Here is a 19139-nt window from a genome sequence, read left to right on the forward strand (position 1 = left end):
GGGGGGGGGGGGGGGGGGGGGGCCACGGCAAGGCTGATTGAAATGTGTTTCCCTATCACTGAGCTTGCTGTGAGAATTTTTTTTTTAATATTTTACTCATTTTCCTGAGTTCAAATCTGACCTCAGATACTTCCTAGCTGTGTGACCCTGGGGAAGTCACATAACCCTGTTTATCTCAGGGTTAACTCGTCTCTAAAATGAGCTGGAGAAGGAAATGGCAAACCACTCCAGTATCTGTCAAGAAAACCCCAAAAGGGGTCACAAAGAGTCAGATATGACTGAACAACATATCACTTTCTTGGAATTCTAAAATGTGTTTCTCCTTTCTTTGCAGGACAATGAAGGCCAGACAGCCCTACATTACGGTAAGCTATTGATAGATGTTATAGAATTGTAATTTATACTATTCTATATCTTCAGAGAGAAGGCATAGCATAGTGACCAAAGAGCTGGCCTTGGAGCGAGGAAGATCTGGGCTCAAGTCCTGTCGTTTATGTGTGCTAGCTGGTATTGTGAACAAATTACTTAGCCCTCAGCGCTCAAGGGGACTGCCCAAGATTATGAGTTGCCAAAAAGGTGCTGGCCATTCCCTTACTCGGGAATTCCCTATGCCAGTGAAATCAAAAGTCTAGCCCCTGTGCTAAATCTTCTCTCCTTCAACTATGAAATTCGACCTAGGCTAGAAAAGAGATATTTTCATGGTCACATTAATGGATACGTTTTTCAAATCTTAGAGGGGAAAGTGGGAAAGAACAGAAAATGTCAGATATATAAGAAAGCATGGCTTTTCTGTGGGAGGGACAGCAAAGGTGTTTCTATTCATCTTAGGTAACTTCTTATACCTTCTGGGGGTGGGGAATAGAGTCAAGGATCCATATTTGTGAGTTCATCCGTGCAAATAACTCTGATATGAAAAAAATTCCACCAATGTAAATTAATAAATTATAGCCTTATTAGAGATTTGCCTGGGAAACTGACAGGTTAATTTACTTGTTCTGAGCTTTAACATAACTAATATGTTCTAGAGGCAGATGAACCCAGGTCTACCCGATTCCAAAACTGAACTTCTTCCCACCATACCACACTGCCTTTCTTCTTAAATCTAATTTCATATTTAATCAGTCACCATGAGGTTAGTTTACTAATGTCATTTGAATTTTGGATGTTCCTCTGAAATAAATAAACATGACTACACACCTTTCCCTAAACTACCTTATTATATTTCCATACTTTATAAGATAAAATATAACATATTTTTAGATTTCATGCCTTTAAAACTAAAACAACTAACTGATTTAAGACAGCAACAGTGATCATCTCTCTTACTTAATTGGACCCACTTTTAAAATTTTTGGCAAAATACTGAATAATTAAAATAAATCAATAACAGTGATATAGTAATGCTAACATAGCATTTTTACCGTCAGAGGATTTCACATATATTATTTTTAACTCCCTCAAGTTGGTTAGGATTTTTTCTCAGTTTATATAGAGGTAAATTGAAACCAATAATTTATATGCCTCACTGGGAAAGAATAAGAATACTTCAATCTAAAATAGTTTAAAATAACCACTAGAGTTAGTATTTAGCAGAAAAACTCCTAAATCCCGGAAGATGGTGGAGAGGAGATTTTGACCCAAAATGTACTTGTCTATTAGAATAGACCACAGGAAATCCAATGCTGAAACCATGGAAAAATAACAATACATCCAGTTCTTGCACCTAAATTGTAGAGCTTAGAAAATGTGGAGATGGAGTGGGAAAATGTTGTCTTTACAGGAGTTTTTGAACTTCACAATAAATCCTCAGATCCTGGAATCTTCATAAATAAATAGCAGGAATGAAATTAAAGGTTCCCTAGAGGGGCGGCCAGGTGGCTCAGCGAGTGGGATCACCGGCTCCAGTGTTGGGACGACCTGGAGATCGAATCCCGGGCTCAGACGCTCAGCACCACACCCAGAAATAACTGGCCGTGTAACCTTGAGCAAGTTACTTAACCCCGATTGCTTAAAAAAAAAAAGAAAAGAAAAGAAAAAAAAAAGGTTCCCTAGATATTCCAGTAAAGCCCAGAACTCTAAGCAGTACAAGATGGGGCTCTTAAAGTCCTCCACCTTTATAGTTAGAGAACACATGTAAAAGATGTTTCTATAGCATAGTTTTTTTGTATTTTAGCTCTGTGTGCTGCCATTAGAAGATTCCACATAGGTATGACAAGGAAAGATGCATGACCACCAATATTAAAGCCTCTGAACTAAAAATTACCAATTCTAGGATAAGAGACTCCCAGATGCCACTATAAGCATGCCTGACCTGTATTGTCATTCATCTGCCACCATCACAGTCTTCAAGTGCCCTTCTTTTGTTCACTGCGCTGACTTATCCCACCTGTGTACCTCACCCAGTGCATGATACGAAAAACCAAATTTAAATGTCACTAAATGCTCCTCAAACTTCTGAGAAATGAACCAGCATGTACAGATTATAATATATTTCACTATTATAAGGATCCTGGATTTCATCAGGGTGGTTACTCCCTCCAACAATGTAAATCATAACTCCTTCATGCCATAGGAAATTATCTTCATGAATATATAAAGGCAACAGATTCACCACTTAGTGACATCCCTTCTGGTGATGAACCTCTCTGAATTTAGCTGGACTGGTCCTCAGATGACAAACATACAGAGTCTCCCCAGATCATACAAAAAGCCTATCCAGCTTGGAAGGACCTTGTTTTTGAAAACCTGGGTTACCACAAAGCCATGAGGCATTAGGGTAAGATTTTAGTGGAGGAAAACATATCATTGGATCCAGCTGTCCTTCCTGTATACAAATCCCAAAGTGTTTACTCATCTGCAGAGTGTGTGCTGCCTCTAGGGGGGAGAGAAGGAGGGCCTATAGTAGGGAAGCGTATAGCTATGACATTACTACTGAAGCAATTCCTGAAGACACCCTACTGATTATTGTCTACCCTAACCTGACTTCTGAGCATGCACAAAAAATGGTCACTTACCCTATTGCCAAGTCAGAAAACATTTATTAAGCCCCTACTATGTGCCAGGACTGTGCCAAGCACTGGGGATACAAAGAGACAAAATAGTCCCTGCCCTCAAAGGATAAGAGCTCTCAGAGAGCTTGCAATCTGATAGGGGAGAGAGCATTCAAAAAACAATGTAAAAATAAGAAAAACTGGAGAATAATCTCTGACGAAAGGCACTAGCATTAACTTCCTTCTATCACTATTAAGTAAGAGATATATTAGGATAAAAATTCCAAATGACAGCTAGTTTTTCATATAGCCTAACCACAATATTTCACCAAAACTCGTAGTTTAGAAAACACAGTCATCACAGTCCATTGGCATAGACTTTGCATCGCATTCTTTTTGCACCCTTCCCTTTAGATTGTATTTCATCCTGTCATTTATATCCAGATTCTGAAGCTCAGACACTTTGTTCTGTCTAATAGTGCCTGAACCTGGAGCCAGCCAACAAAGTCCAGAGAGTATTTTGAAAACTTCTAACCTGCCTTTCACTCATACATAGAATCCTACCAACCAACCACAACAGCCATATAGCAGAGATACAGAAAAAGGAGAAGGATCACAGGCTAAATAGGGCCCTGGGAAGAAAAGAGTACCTTAGGGGAGAAATATTAACTGCCCAGATTATTTCTGGAATAGATGAACACCATTGGTTTCCAGTGGTGATGATTGCCAAGTGTTTTCAGGGTAATAATACATAATTCTAATAACTACAGAGAATTGGAAAAGGAGAGAAAAAGAAACTCTTCTTCAAGGTTAAGATGCCTCCAAATCCTAAAATGAGGGATACATATTTTATCATTATGGTTCTTAAAGAGTTTCACCTGTGGGGTAGTGAGGTGGCGCAGTGAATAGAGCACCAGCCCTGGAGTCAAGAGGACCTGAGTTCAAATCTGGCCTCAGATACTTAACACTTACTAGCCTGTGACCTTGGGCAAGTCACTTAACCCCAATTGCCCCTCCAACAAAAAAGAGTTTCACCTGCCAATGGACAGTGGATGCTTTTGTTTACTATCTGATCGATCCTAAGAAGCCATCTCTGGTTTTCACCCAGGGAATATAAGAAAGCACTTTCAGAGGGAAAAAAGACTCCTGCCAATTCAATTCAGATACTTCTTCAGCATCTCAGATGTTTGAGTAACTTCTAAAAAAAAAAAGCATTGATTAATCATGACTAATGTGAAAATATGTTTAATATGAATGTATATATAGAGCCTGTATCAGATTACATGCCATCTGCAGGAAAGGGAGGAAGAGAGGCAGAAATTTTAAAACTCAAAATCTTATGGAAGTGAATGTTGAAAACTAAAAATAAATTATTTTTTAAAAAATAAAGCATACCAGAACAACACAAGAAAAGCATTGATTAAGTACTTTGTGCCAGGCCCTGGGGACACAGACAAAAATGAGAAAACCCTTACCTCCGAGGAGTTGATACTCCACTGAGGATACAAAAGGTATACAGATAAATAAATACAAAATTATTTGAGGAGATGGAAGGGCATCTGTGAAGGTTTCACTGAGGGGCTGGCACTTGAACTGATCCTTGGAGAGAGGGAGGGAAGGAAAAGCAAGCTAAAACGAGAAAGAAAGAGAGCACCTTCTAGGCACAGAGGACACTCTGGGAGCAGTGAGTGAGGGCAGAGCCTGACATGCCGAGTTCAAGAACAAGCTCATAGCTCAGTTTGACTGGAATTGTAGGGGATATAAAGCTGGAAAGGGGAATGGGAGCCAGATTGGGAAAGCCTGTGAATGTCCAGCCACAGGAGTTTGCATTCTATCTTCGAATTAGTAGAAGCATAATAAAAAGTTTTGAGTAGGGGAGTACCATGATGGCCAGTCATACTTTCCTTAGGAACATTATTTTGACAGTTTAATAGTCAGTTAACAAGCCTTTTTTAAGCTCTTATTACATGCCAGACAGTATGCCAAGCTTGGGGAGAAAAAAGGGAAGAAATATTCCTTTCCCTCAAGGTACTTCCATTTTAATGGGGAAAACAAAAGATGGAATAGATATGGAAGGTAATCTCAGAGGAAAGGGTATTAGCAGCTGAGCAATGGGGAAAAGCTTTCCATAGAAGGTGAGATGTGAATTAACTCTTGAGGAAAAGCAAGAATGCCAGTGTCACTAGATCCCCAGGGTGGACAGAAGGGAGTAAGGTATAAGAAGACTGGGAAGATAAGCGAGGGTCAGGTTTTAAAGAGCTTTAAATGTAAAACAGAGGACTTTGTATTTGATCCTGTAGGTAAGAGAGAACCACTGAAGCTTATTGGACTGTAAGGTGACATGGACAGATGCATACTTGAGGAAAATTCCTTTGGCAGCTGAATGGAGGATGAATTGGAGAGAACAAAAACTATAAATAAGGAAGCTAATTGGAAGGTTTTTAAGAATAGTTCAGACAAATTCAGGTAGCTAGATGTTACAATAGATAGAATGCTGAACTTGGAGTTGGGAAGACAGCTCAAATCCAGCCCCATACACTTAGTAGCTATGTAACCCTGGGCAGATTCTAAGTGTGTAGCACCTGCTTTCTAGAGTTGTGAGGCTCAGATGAAGTATTTGCGAAGTGCTTAGCACACACAGTGCCTACTACATAGGAGGTCCTATGTAAGTGCTAACTATTGCTATTATTAATTATTATTACAAAGGTTAATAAAGACCTCATCTAAGGTGGGTGGCCATGTTGGTGTGACAGAGAGATATACTGGTAGACTCAATGAAACTTGGCAACTGATTGAATATGAAGGGGAAGGAAAAGGAGTCAAAAATTACCCAGGGTGGTGTCCTCATCAGAAATAGGGAAGTCTAGAGGAAGAGGCTCAGTTTTTGGACTTGTAGACATGCTTTAGATGTTTACCTACACTTACTGCTCCAGGTGAGAACATCCTTATGCCCGTACTTCCTGCCCAGATTGCATGGGCCTTGTGAGAAAATAGATGGTGTGCAACTCTAGAGACGAGTCACCACACTTAAGACATGAATATGGGATCATGTAGCATATCTGAATACAGGCTGTACTTTTTCTACTAACTCTGGCTGATAAAAAAGGTTTTTTTTTTTGTCTAGTGCCAAATATATATTGAATTGTTAGACTTGGGAGTCAGAAAGGCCTGAGTTCATATCCTGTCTCACTCTTACTTAAGCTGTGTGAATTTGGCCAAGTCACCCTCACAGCCTCAGTGTCCTCATCTGTAAAATGGAGATAATAATATAACCTACCTGATAGGGGTTTGTGAAGATTAATTAAGATATATATATATATATATATATATATATATAAAGCACTTTGCAAACTTAAAAGTACTATATAAATGCTAGCTACTTTTAAGAAGACAGTAACAATAATGACAGATAAAAAAATGTGTTGAGAATGAATAAAGAATCTTTATTTGAAATGAAAGAAATATAAATATATTCTCAGTTATGTTGTATGGTCATTTTTTGTGGAATTTTCCAGTGCATGCCTATGTGTTTTGTATTTTCCTTTACCAAAAAAAAAAAATCTTAATTTAGGGCTGGGCCCTACAATTTAACAAATATCCATAAAGCCTATATTAATGGAAGGGGGGCAGTGGTAGGGATAATTCAAAACAATGGATGATTCAAATGTCATTTCTGTTTGACTTTGAAATGCATTATATGATTTTTACACATATGACCTGCCTTCTTAATTATATTTTGTTTGGATGGATATTAAAATTAGTTTGAATTCCCTGGGCGTACACCAGCTGGACAATGAGGAGAAGTCACTCTGGAGCCTGCTGGGCTGTAAGGGGGGTCAGCTCAGGATTAAATATTTGCCATAGATAATCCCCATGGTAGATAATCTTATGAGTAATACAAAAAAACTCAACCATCCCACCAATTTTTAAACATTAGATTCTCTGGGTGGTACATAGGTGCAATAGTAAAATGCAAACCCAACTTCTTTGCTGCTCATTGATCACCTTGGTCAAGTCATTTTTCAAGCCTATTGATAACTCTGTGTGTATCTTGCCTGTCTGTGTGTGAGAGAGAGAACTATGTCTTCACCCTCATATACTTATATTTGCATTCTATTTTCCTGTGCAATGAATGTGTTGCCATTGTAAAAAATTATTTCATTTCGGTAATCTTACACCCCAAATTATTCATTGATAGATACAGCCTCTGTCCTTCTCTTTCAAAGTAGTTTTATTAATCATTGTAAAGAAAACAAATGTGATAACACTAATAATTAAGATAGGTAGACACTTGAAACAATATAATTTGTTGAATGGTTGGTAACCTAGCAAATATTTTAAATTAAAGTGAACTTTTTAAAAAGTGCAAGTATTCATTTTTAAAATGCCTCATAAAACGAAATTACATAAATTATATGACTACTTTAAAAGTAATTCATTTTTCCATTAAGTTAAACTAAAACAAAATCTCCTTTAATTTACTAGGTTAACATCAAGCTATTCGATATATATTTACTTGTTTGATTTAATTTTATTTCAGTATACTTAACTATTTTAGGAACTTCATTATAACTATAAATATGGTTCAGTCTAGTGAGTGAGAACAGTGAGATGTTGGGGATTTCGCTAGGATCTAACCATTCTTTTTTTATTAATTACAGTTTGGCATGACAGCTGTCCTTGTGATGACAGTTTTTGTGATTACAGCAGGTGTCAAACTCCATCCTTAGATGGGTTGTAAATACTGGCCCCTTCCGATTAAAGCTGGGGTCAGAGCCAATAGAAGGGTTAAATAGAGGCCAGTATTCTACTAATCTTATTTCCTTACCAGTTCATACCACATGGACATTGGGTAGCAACATACTTACTACAGCACCTGTTTGCCTCCATTGTACTTTAGTATTCACTGACCTTCAGGAATTGGTGCTTCTGTTATTTTATGATTAAATATGGTTCTCGTTGAAGAGTTGATCGGTATGAATGTGGTCTTCGTCATAAATGGCCTGTTAGTCTTTCCCCCCTCCCTTCTCTCCACCGGGAATACTAACATCATTGCTTCTATGTCTCCCAGAGGAAATCAAGGCTTTTCCTTGCACATGTAGTCATGTGATTTCAGAGTGGGCTGGCTTTGTATCCTCATGGGCTCTCTATCTTCCCTGTAAAGCACCATCTGTTCTGCTCCTTCCATGCTGTTGCAGGGCAGTGGGAGGAGACATTAGAGTGAAAATAAATAAAAATTTTAAAAAAAGAAAGAAAGAAATTCATCATCAAAACCCTGAGGATTAATGGAGTCAGAAGGCGAACTGTGCTGAATGAAAATTCATCTTCACCTGTGCCAGTGTCAGGGCTGCCTCTCTGGCACTTGACAAATAGAGATTCCCAGGGTACCATAAATTCAGCAGCTGTTCAAATCCCTAGAGACTTTTTCAAGCTTTTCCGAGACGGGTTGATGACCATTTTTGGATTTCCCAGCACAATGTGAGCACCAACACATTTCCTCATTAATTTCATACAGAATTCAACCCATTTTCCCTCTTAGCACATTTCTCCTATCTTCACCTTGCCTTTTTTTATGTCTTGTTTTGAAAAAGTGGGAAGTTGTTAGATCACATCTAAAAACAATTTGTATCCTGTGTTTAACTGAAGATGCAGATACTAGTCAATCAGTATTTCATGATCACCTGCTAAATGCCCAAAACTATGCTAAGTGTTGTGGAGGATACAAAAAGCCATAAGACATGACCTCTTCCCTCAAGAATCTTATAATCTAAATAGAAAAATAAGACACAAACAGATGAAAAATTATCTAACAGTGAAAAGCAATATAGAGTAGAGGCCAATTGGGTGGTTCTTTGTCAAAGATTCCAGGAGTTACCTTTCATATGCTTCCTTCACTCACCACTTTACCATCTTCTAGTAGAGTATTCCCATATGTGGGTTCTTCATCTTGTCAAATACTAGGCTAAAGAATCTTGTCTTCTCTTTATTTCCTTTATCTTATCTCTATAATTCACTGCTTTTCCTCTTTCTACAAACACAAAAAGCATTTTAATAAAGTTGACACATAATAGGCATTCCCTGTGATTATACTATATCTCTGACTGATGACATACTTAAAATGTTTATCCATGCCTTAAATACTATATTTAAATGTTTAATTTAGATTAGATTAGATAGATTTTATCTTAAATTTTGTTCATTCCTGCCAGTAGGCATAGTATGTAAAAGTTCAAATTCCATACATATGTAAGTGTGCAAAGATCATGTCACTCCTCTCATAAAGTAGTTTCATCATAATTATGCCCCTGATCCTTGGGAAGCTAAATGGGTTTTATCTTCATCAGTAACAGATATTTGTCAAATCACAGTAGCAGATCATGTCCAGTCTCAGAGTAGGATTGAGCTAAATCTAATCTGAAATGTCTTGGTTATTATTATTTGGGATTACAGATTAATATGTTAGGCACAGTCTTCATTCACTGTTGGTGAAAGGACCTGATTTTATTGAAGCATATCCAAATATTTCACCGAAGTAAGTAGAGATTGACGGCCAGAAACACTTTCATTCTAGTAACAGTAGGAAGGCTCATAACATAGATTCACATGATTATTTATATAAAGAATAAATTAGCCGTTTTTTTCCTTCTCACAGTGACTATCTGGCAATGTATCTTTAATGTTATTTTTTTGCATGCCAAGTGACTATCTTTTGTTTGGGCCTCTGCCTAACGGCATTTTCCCATTACCACCGCCATTGCTAGTGCCTTCATGGTGAGATTACCTTGCGTTTACTGTGCATATGCCTTGTATGGCTACAGCTTTTTGCATGTTGTCTTCCCTGTTACAATGAGAGCTTCTTGAGGGCAGTATCTAGATGGCTATGGTAGACTGTAGAGACAGACAGACAGACACCTCTGGGCTTTCCCTGAGCCTCTTCTTCTTTCTCTACCATTTGAAGAATCATTAAAACTGACTGGGGGAAGAGGGAAGTGTGTGCAGGTGGAAGATACCCCTGAAGTGTGACTTTGAAAGTCAGTTCCCTCAAAAAGTAGCTACCAGGCCATATAACCAGACTGAGTTTGAAGATTCCAGCACCTTTAGGGAGAACTCTGAATGGTCAAGGAAATCATTTTGCTCCTTACCTAAGGTAATGCACCAGCAGAGGAAGAAAAGGGAATGCCATTACAAAATCATTTAAAATAAAAATCCTACCATATATGCCAAGAGGTGTGATAACTGACATTAATAGTTTGTGCTTGTTAAGGTTTTTTTTTTTTACCCCCATAAATGCATCTTCTGAAGGGCATAGTTGGGAAATTTCCATATTCCACATGGTCCTTCCATACTCATTTTCCCTGCATGGAATGAATCTACCTGAAATACTGCTTTTAACCCAGATGGCCATTATGATGAAGCAGATTAATTGGAATTTGTTAGCAAATCTGAGCTGTTTAGACACAGAACAAACAACATGAAACTTTCTAGATAAATCATAGGCAGTCCATGGCATGGGTGCCACAAAGTGGACCCCCAAAGTAAAGTTATTACATGTATTTAACCACTAAGTTAAAATCTACATGTTCACAATTAAATATTTTTCTCATTCCTGTTTGGATACAGGTCAGAATAAATGACTTCTGAGGTCCCTTATAATTGAGTGTCTGTAATTCTGTGAAATGTGCCAAATATTTATATATTTATATATCCCTCTCAAGGCAATGAACAGACTAAATTTTTGTAACTCTTGAGTATTCAGATGTACTATCAGCATTGTAAATACTAATCATTGTTTATATTATGGTTTTTGGATTATCACTGCTAATGAGGTATTATATTTTCCATTCATATCATACTAACCTTTTTTTTTCTTTAGCTTCTGCCTGTGAGTTCTTAGACATTGTGGAACTGCTGCTGAAGTGTGGAGCTGACCCCACCCTACGAGACCAGGAGGGCTGTCTGCCTGAGGAGGTGACAGGCTGTAAAGCTGTCTCTTTAGTACTACAGCAACACACAGCTGGCAAAGCTTAACTCCACAGCTGGGAAGCTGCAGCCTTTCCTAGCCCAGGGCTTGAGGAATGAAAGAAAACTGCAATAATAACCCTTCGCTACTCTTCTTTGGTATGCTCACGAGGAATAGACACTCAGAGATGTTGACTGGTGGTTCAAAGCCTCGGCTATTCATGCTATCTGCATACATTGGGGAGAATAGATGAACTTATGTGCATTGCATAATATGATCTAGGTCTTTTGAGCATGCTCTCATACTTATCACTGCTCGACAGGGCGGGGAAAGAAAGCAGATCATCTTTCACAATATCAAATGAGGCTGCTCTTTAAAATATAGATATACAAGCAAAAACTGACCGTTTCATGCAGAAAATGAGGGCATCTGTTCATGAAATACCTTATTTGGTGGTAACCAAATGGTCAGTGGCACCAACACAACTGGACTAAGTAGACATTCCATGTGTACTCCTTATTTGACAGACAGTTATGAGAAGGAAAGAGGAGGTCATGATCAAAAACAATAAGGAAAATGTTTGCATTCTTTGAGGAATGTGGAAAGTATAAGGAAAATCAATTGTTTTATGCAAACCTTGCGTGTTTTAGAATTGAATCCAATAAATTCTCTCAGAAGAAGAGATGTTGATGATGGACAAAGAACCAGTTAAGCCAGTTTTCTTCTCCTAGCCAACTTGGGGGGAGAAGAGAGAAGGATTTTTCTAAGTACCAAACCCTCTCCCTCCAGATATACTTATGTCAAAAGGATTTCAGCATTATTTTAAGTAAGAGTCTTTTAAGGTCTAGTGTGAAATGGTGCACTATTACCTAGTGCTTTTGAGGGTGGAGTGGACACCAAGGTAACCTCTATTGTTATAAAAGCATGTGGATGCTTTTTAAGCAGTATGTCAGTGTCCATCCTGGGGTCTAAGTTTGCCTTTTTATCCTGGCTCAACCCAATCCAGGAAATTCTTTTGGAAACTATTATTGTACAGATCAAGTAGCTTATTCATTAGGAAGTTAGTTTGAGGTTTGTAATCAATATCATCAAAATAATAATAGGCAGTGTCTCAGAACTTAGGTGGGTATTGAAGCTTTCCATCAGCTTATACCCCCTAGGGAGTGCTTCCATGGCAGAAGTCAGGTATGTTGATTAGTGCCTCTCCTGTTGGGTTGCTCTCAAGCTTACTTGAAGACTTAGATCTTCTAGAATATTGACCAGCATCTTTCACCAGTATTCAGTTTTTTAATTGTTTAAAAATCTGGCATGCATGATAGAGCCTCCTGAAGTTTCACTGGCATCCCTAAAGAACTTTGCTGTTACCTTGGAGCTCCTTTCATAGCATTCAAGCTACATCACCGCTCACTTTGGCTTTATTCTACTGTGTATCCTTGTGTGTGTAAGAATCCTCCTCACCTAATTGCAGCCAAAATGTAAAAATTGTTGCATGCCCTTTTAAAATTAATGTTATTTTGTGCATATTAGTAACAGAGAAAATTTAGTAAAGTTTTTGTTCTATGCAGTCTTAAAGGGCAGCTGCATGATGGGCCCATTGACCTCTCTTCACCTGATTCCGCAAACATTTATTAAGCATCTCCTCTGTGCAAAACACTGTTGCCTTTTGTCAACATTTGGCAGTTCCACCTTGATATGTATTAGCCAAGTTTTAGTTTCCTGTTCTCTCACATCAAAGCAAAGTCAATGGATTTAAGTGAAAGCGTTTATTTTTTATTTATTTCACTTTAAGATTTTTTTGAGTTCTCTTACAATTTTAGGTCATTAATTGAATATAGCCATCAACTTAGAAATATCAAATGCATTATAAAGCCAGCTTCAAAATATTAAACTCTTTCATTAAGTTACCAAGATTTGAATTCAAGAACTGTTTTCCAGAAGTAGTTAATATTATTATCATACATAGCAGCCTGTGAATTATCTCTGTATCATAAGGGTTGCATTGGCATTATCCATTACAACAGTTGAAACCTGGTTGTGATTCCCCTTTAACTCTTCTTGAGTTATTGTAGAAATAACTATGCTCCTACCTTGAGCATTTTAGATTAGGTTTCCTTATCAAAAGTAGAGGAGCTACTCTTAAGCAAAGAATATATTTTGAGGCAGAAACTCAACTATCCAAGAACCTTCTCATAGTGAAGACATGATGAGCTAATGTTTCCATACTACTTAATTGGATTTTCCAGTAGTTTGGCCTAGAGATTACCTTACCGGAAGTCAGGAAATATAGGTTCAGATTCTGGCCCTAATAATGTTTGTGACTTAGAGCAAGTCTCTTTACCTCTCTAGGCCTCAGTTTCTTGTATAAAATGAGGGGATTGGATTAGATGATTGTCCATGTCCCTTTTAGCTGTAAACCTTCTGAACAAACTGATTTAAAAGAGGAAATATTTTAGTGTGGGTTCAGCTGTGAATTCTGGGTTATGTCAATAACAATTCAAATGAATCATATTCATAAATATAATGGGAAGTATTTTGAAGCAGTTACTTCTAGTTCTGCTATAAGAACCAAAAAAATGTTAAAAATAACTTTTCAGATACCACTGTTATTTTGGGGAAGAAAGGAATAGTTTGAGTTTTTATTGATTCAGATATCTGATTACAGATCTTTCTTGTTTGATATTTCTAATGCAACAGAGCATTGTAAGATTTGTACTTCAGTCATCAGTTTCTGTGGGGCTAGAGCAGTCTTTGAGTTAGAAGAATAAATCATCTGTAAGTGATGTAACTAAAAAGTTCTCAAATCTTATTTGAGGTAATCCTGTGCATCCTTACTCTTTGGCCTTTATCACTTTTCACTTTTTTTCATTCTGATATAATTCTCAGTTAAGTACTCTACTTTAAAATGTTGTCCTAAGTGCCCTAGTACCAATGTCTACACACGAAAGCATAGCTGACCATCTTTTTCCATTTCCCAGCAAAGGTACTTAATAGGATTTCCCTTCTTACTGAATATACACCATCAAAATATCACTGCTGATTTTTTTAACTCTAATACACATGTGATAAACCTTTCAGTCTAATAACCCAAAATGCCTAATTTTTGCTAAGTATTACTACTAGCTCTGAAGTGTAAAAATCGTTTAACTCTTTTGGTCTCCATTTTAAAAAACTGAATTATACTCTAAAAAAAATGCAGTCGAAGCTTTATTATCCAAACTTTCACTGTTCTTCCCAGGCAGTCTCATGGCCAGGTACATTTCAGATTGACACCTCTCAAGAAAGTTTTTATTCTCATCCTAAAACTTTCCTTCTGCAGCCTCACGAAGTTTTACTTTCTCTTTAAGTTCTGGATTTGCAGTAAAAGCCCTGGGTTCAAATCCTAGGTCTTCTACTTCCTTGCTGCGTGGCTTTGGGCATGGTACTTAACTTCATTCAGTCTCAGTTGATTCCTCAGGAAAATGAGGGAGAGAGGGACAGAGAGTGAGAGAGAGAGAAATTACCTCCCTTTAAGATCATCTTTAAGGTTTCTTCTGATTCTGTGAGCTTTTACATATAAGGAATTGAAAGGGATCATATAAAGTATCAAATGGGGACAGAACAAAATATCTCAGTTTGTCACCCAAACTCTTTCCTGAGTCTTATTTCTTTGCCCTTCCCACTATTTCAAGAGTCAGAAACTTTTTGTGGACTTGTGATACTTTTAATAGTTTTTAGTCACAATCCAAATGACTTGTGAAGGAAAATACATACTCAGTATGTATGTAGAGTGTGTTTGGTTTCTCACCAACATAAGCCCTCTAAACCCTGATAAAACCACAGAATATTAGAGCTGCAAAAGTATCTGGTCCAGTCTTGTTGTTTCAGAGACAAAGCAGCTAAAACTACCTCCTAGAGTTTGTGTAGCAAGACCTCTTCAGGTAAATGCCTTGAACATTTGCAATGCAACAGCAAAAACAAACAAGCAAACAATTTTTTAATACCGGTACTCTATGGCTATGGATTATGGAATATAAAGAATCAGAGCTGCAGGTTACACAAGGAATGGAGATGCTTTGTAGGATTGATATCGATGATTGCAGCACATTACCATCAAAGAATTAGAAGCGGAAAGATTGATAAAAGACATGATAAATATATGTATTATGGGTTGGCCGTGTAGCAAGAGGGGAAGATAACAAATGTATATTCTAGGGGGCATTGTAGATAGCAACTCTCCTATTACTTTGTGTGAAGCCACTCTGCAGACATTTACTATAGGACCTGATTAAGAAGACTTGGATGGGTTGTGAGCTGCACGCCCGAATGGAACACCCATATCAGGGAGATCACACAGTCCTTTTAGCACAAATATCACTTTTAAGTGAAAAGGTAGGACTAGATCATCTCTAAGGTCCCTTACAACTTTGAATCCTACAATCCTTTTAAAAATCTTGGAGAAACCTTTCAAAGGGTAGAGCCAAACTCTTTGAATTCTTGGAGTGAACTGCTGAGTCCTTTACCACTTAATCTCTCTAAAATCTTGTCATACAGCCACACAGATTAGCTATCATTTAAATAATAATGCCTATTTTAACTTTTCAAAGTGCTTTACCATGCATTTTTTTCTTCACTGTGAAGTAGGTGGGAGAGGTGCTGTTACCCTGTTTAACTGATGAGGAAACTAGGGATGTGTAAAGATTCACTGTCTTATCCAATTTAACCCAACCAGCTAGTGACAGCACCACTATTGGGACCAGGTTGACATAATGACAAAGAGGGACAGATGCCCATCTTTTTTTTTTAGTTTGATAATCCCCAAAGCCTCATTTGGCATGGCAAATTGCAGCATAAATAATGACTCCTTAATGATAAGAGGCCCTTATGGCTCTGTTGTACCAGCCCCCAACTCCAGCCCTGATGTTAGTCTACTCCAGACTAGAACTGAGATCTCTTAACACCCAGCCCTCTCTCCTCTGCTCATTCAGTGCAAGGCTTCATTAGGCTAATATATCCAACAGCATTTATAATATTTATTATATAAATCAACTTCCTAAGTGTGGGAGAGTGGAAGCATGGTAGATAGCAGTTTGTATGAAAAAGATCTGGGGATTTTCATGGATGTAAACTTATTATAAGATAGCAGTGTGGTATGGCAGCCAAAAAAGCTAGTGAAATCTTGGTCTGAATTAGAAAGACATAATTTATGGGAATAAGGAAGTCCTTCTTTACTCTGCCCTGGTCAGACCACATCTTTAGCATTGTGTTCAGTTCTTGGTGGTACAGTTTAAGAACATTGATAAACTGGATAAGTCTAGAGGAAGGCAGCCAAACAGCCTTGAATCCATGTCATATATAAAGATTGGTTAATTCAACAATAAATGTTTGGCCTGGGAAAGAGAAGATTCACAGGGAGACATGTTAACAACGTTCAGGTATTTAAAGGGCTGTCCTGTGAAAAGAAGAATCAGAGGAGCTTTGTTTGGCCTAAGGGCAGAACCAGGATCAACAAGTAGAAGTGGCAAAGAAGCAAACTTAGGCTTGATTTCAGGGGAAAACTTGCAGACAATCAGAACTGCCCCCAAAATGAAATGAGCAGCCTTAGAAGATGGTTCTTTCCCCCATGTTGAAAGTCTTCAAGGAGAGAGTAGATGACTACTTGTCAAATGTTTTAAAGGGGGGTTCCTTAAAGTTTTAGATTAGACTAGATGGGTCATCAAGGTCCCCTCTAACTCTAAAATACAATACGTGAAATAAAAATTAACTGTATTCAGATCATATGCAAGTTGCTGGTGGAAATATAAAATTTGAATTAGACAAAGTCCTTTGTCCTCATGGAGTGTATCATCTTAGTGTAGATTAAGAAATCACTAGACATAGCTATGTTATACATCCATTTCAGTAATGTCCAACTCTTTGACATCACATTTGGGGTTTTCTTGGCAAACATACTAGAGTGATTTGCCAGTTCCTTCTCCAGCTTATTTTGCAGATGAAGAAACTGAGGCAAGCAGGGATAAGTGACTTGCCCAGGGTCACACAACTAGTAAATTTCTGAGGGTAGATTTGAACTGGGGTCTTCCTGACTCCACTCCCAGTGCTCTATCCACTATCCCACCTAACTTCCCTAGACATAGCTGTAATATATAGTAATAAAAGATAAGTACCTTACAATTACAAACAAAGAGGAAAGTTGTTAAGGGAGATTGAGGAAGATTTCAAGAAAGAAATCCATTTAATTGAGCTTTAAAGGATGCCTAGGACTTAAAATATTAAAGAAAGAGAAGGAGGATACTCCAGCCAGAGGATACAGAGTAAGAACTGTATGAATACTCCACCACCACTCACTCCACCAATACCATAGATAATTGAGGATTGGTTCCATAATGTTGTCTTGGAATGTTTCATAGGTTCTCTCAAAAACAATCTTTCCACAATACATGAATATCAGAACATAATTCAGAGTTAAGCTCATAATATAGCCATGTTTCTAATAAAGATGTGAAAATTATTGACCATTTTCCACATATTTTATACAAAACATCACATAATTCTGTCTGAATCTCTTTAGCCAGAAGTATAGCAGTAGAAGCAGAGATCTGGAATCATCTGTTAGGTTTTTTTTAATGTTTCAGCATTTTCTAACTAAAAGGTTGCTATTATCCAGTGAACCTTTTTATTAAATAGGTATTTCTTTGCTTCCTGCCAGCTTTAACTACTTGGCTGTGGCTTATTTCTTCCATGTCCTGGACACTGCAACATCTTTGAGGAGTAATGTACCAGGTCTAGGATAGCAGTATGGCTGAGCTTTGTTTGGTGGAGGGTTAAGTAATAGACCTCATTAAATAGCTGTTTCAATTATACATAGAGATTTTTAGGTGCTTTTTTTTAAACTGAAGTGTGACATCTTATTTGCCCAACGTTGGTGTTAAATTTCAAGCTTTGGAAGTCCCCTCAGTAAATCAGAGTATGCTCTTCATAGGAGAATGTGGGAAATAGCACACTCTCTAGTGATATGCTAGTACATACTAAATTTCCTTTCCTGTGGTGATTTGTTATTTGAATTGTTAAAATATTGATCAAAATAAAAGGAACCAGATCCTCGTCTCTTCATTTTCCAAGCTTCTTTGTCCCTTGCTCACCAGAAAAACCTTTGCCTGATTTTTAAACTGACTTAGATTTTATATCGCAAAAGTATGCCCTAAAGCCTTCACTAAGTAGTTTAAAGTGGCCTACACTTGGCATTGTGTTTTTCCTTGTGGTAAATTCCCATTATAAAATACCTTGCTGTTGCATGGATGCTATCATGCTGTGGATGAGATCATGTCCCCAGATACAGAGTGACATACAAGAAAGTACTGCTTTCTTCACAGTGTAGCCTCTTCAGAGCTGGCCCCCTTTCCTCAATTGTTCTTCCATTATAATAAGCTTTTAATATTTTTAAAATGAGAATTAGAAGATTTAGTCAATTCAGAATTTGATCTGCTCAGAGAAACATTTATACAATATTGTGATGGTAATAAAATGATTCATGATTATTTGAAGCATTGACTCAGTTATCTTTTAATTGTTTCAGTACCATTTCATAATGGTTGAGTTATAGGTTTTCCTCTATAATGTTAAAGGACAGTTAACATATTGAAAACTGACTGAGAAAGTAATTATCAAGCATAGGTGTTTTTATTTCTTTATTTTTAGTTTACAGCATTCAGTTCTGCAAGCTTTTGAGTTTTAAATTTTCTCCCTTCCCCAGGACAGCATGCAATATGACATAGGCTCTACATATACATTCATGTTAAACATATTTTCACATTAATCCTGTTGTAAAGAAGAATTATAACCAATGAAATGAACCACAAAAAAGAAGAAACAAAAAAGAGAGAGAGCAAATATATGCTTCAATCTACATTCCGACTCCACAGTTCTTTCTCTGAATGTGGACAGCATTTTCCATCATGAACCTTTTGGAGTTGTCTAAGTACTTTGCATTGCTGAGAAGAACCAAGCCTATCAAAGTCACTCATCATATAATGTGGCTGTTACTGTGTTCTCCTGGTTCTGCTCCCCTCACTCAACTTCAGTTCATCTAAGTCTTTCCAGGTTTTTCTGAAGTCTGCCTGCTCCTCATTTCTTATAGCACACTATTCCATTACATTCATATACCACAACTTGTTCAGCTATTTCCCAATTGATGGACATCCCTCAATTTCCAA

The 19139-nt window shown here is 37.5% G+C and overlaps 1 protein-coding gene across 4 annotated transcripts in view; it reads left to right on the forward strand.

Annotated features, from left to right (window-relative positions):
* The window catches only part of ACBD6 (acyl-CoA binding domain containing 6), a 233060-nt gene extending 214592 nt beyond the window's left edge, over positions 1-18468 (forward strand). For 2 of the 4 annotated variants that reach the window (XM_069065439.1, XM_069065438.1), the window contains 2 exons: positions 335-365; positions 10864-18468. In XM_069065439.1, the coding sequence (XP_068921540.1) occupies positions 335-365; positions 10864-11018 (186 nt within the window). In that variant the 3' untranslated portion in view covers positions 11019-18468. Of the gene's footprint in view, positions 1-334; positions 366-2173; positions 4315-5290; positions 5341-10863 lie in introns of those variants that run through there. The other 2 variants (XM_069065440.1, XM_069065441.1) reach the window with 2 other exon arrangements.
* The last annotated feature ends 671 nt before the right edge of the window (positions 18469-19139 follow it).

Source organism: Petaurus breviceps, unplaced genomic scaffold (genome assembly GCF_028583685.1).
Source record: "Petaurus breviceps papuanus isolate PSGF00001 unplaced genomic scaffold, PetGlider_PUasm1.0 90692, whole genome shotgun sequence".
Lineage (NCBI taxonomy): Eukaryota > Metazoa > Chordata > Mammalia > Diprotodontia > Petauridae > Petaurus > Petaurus breviceps.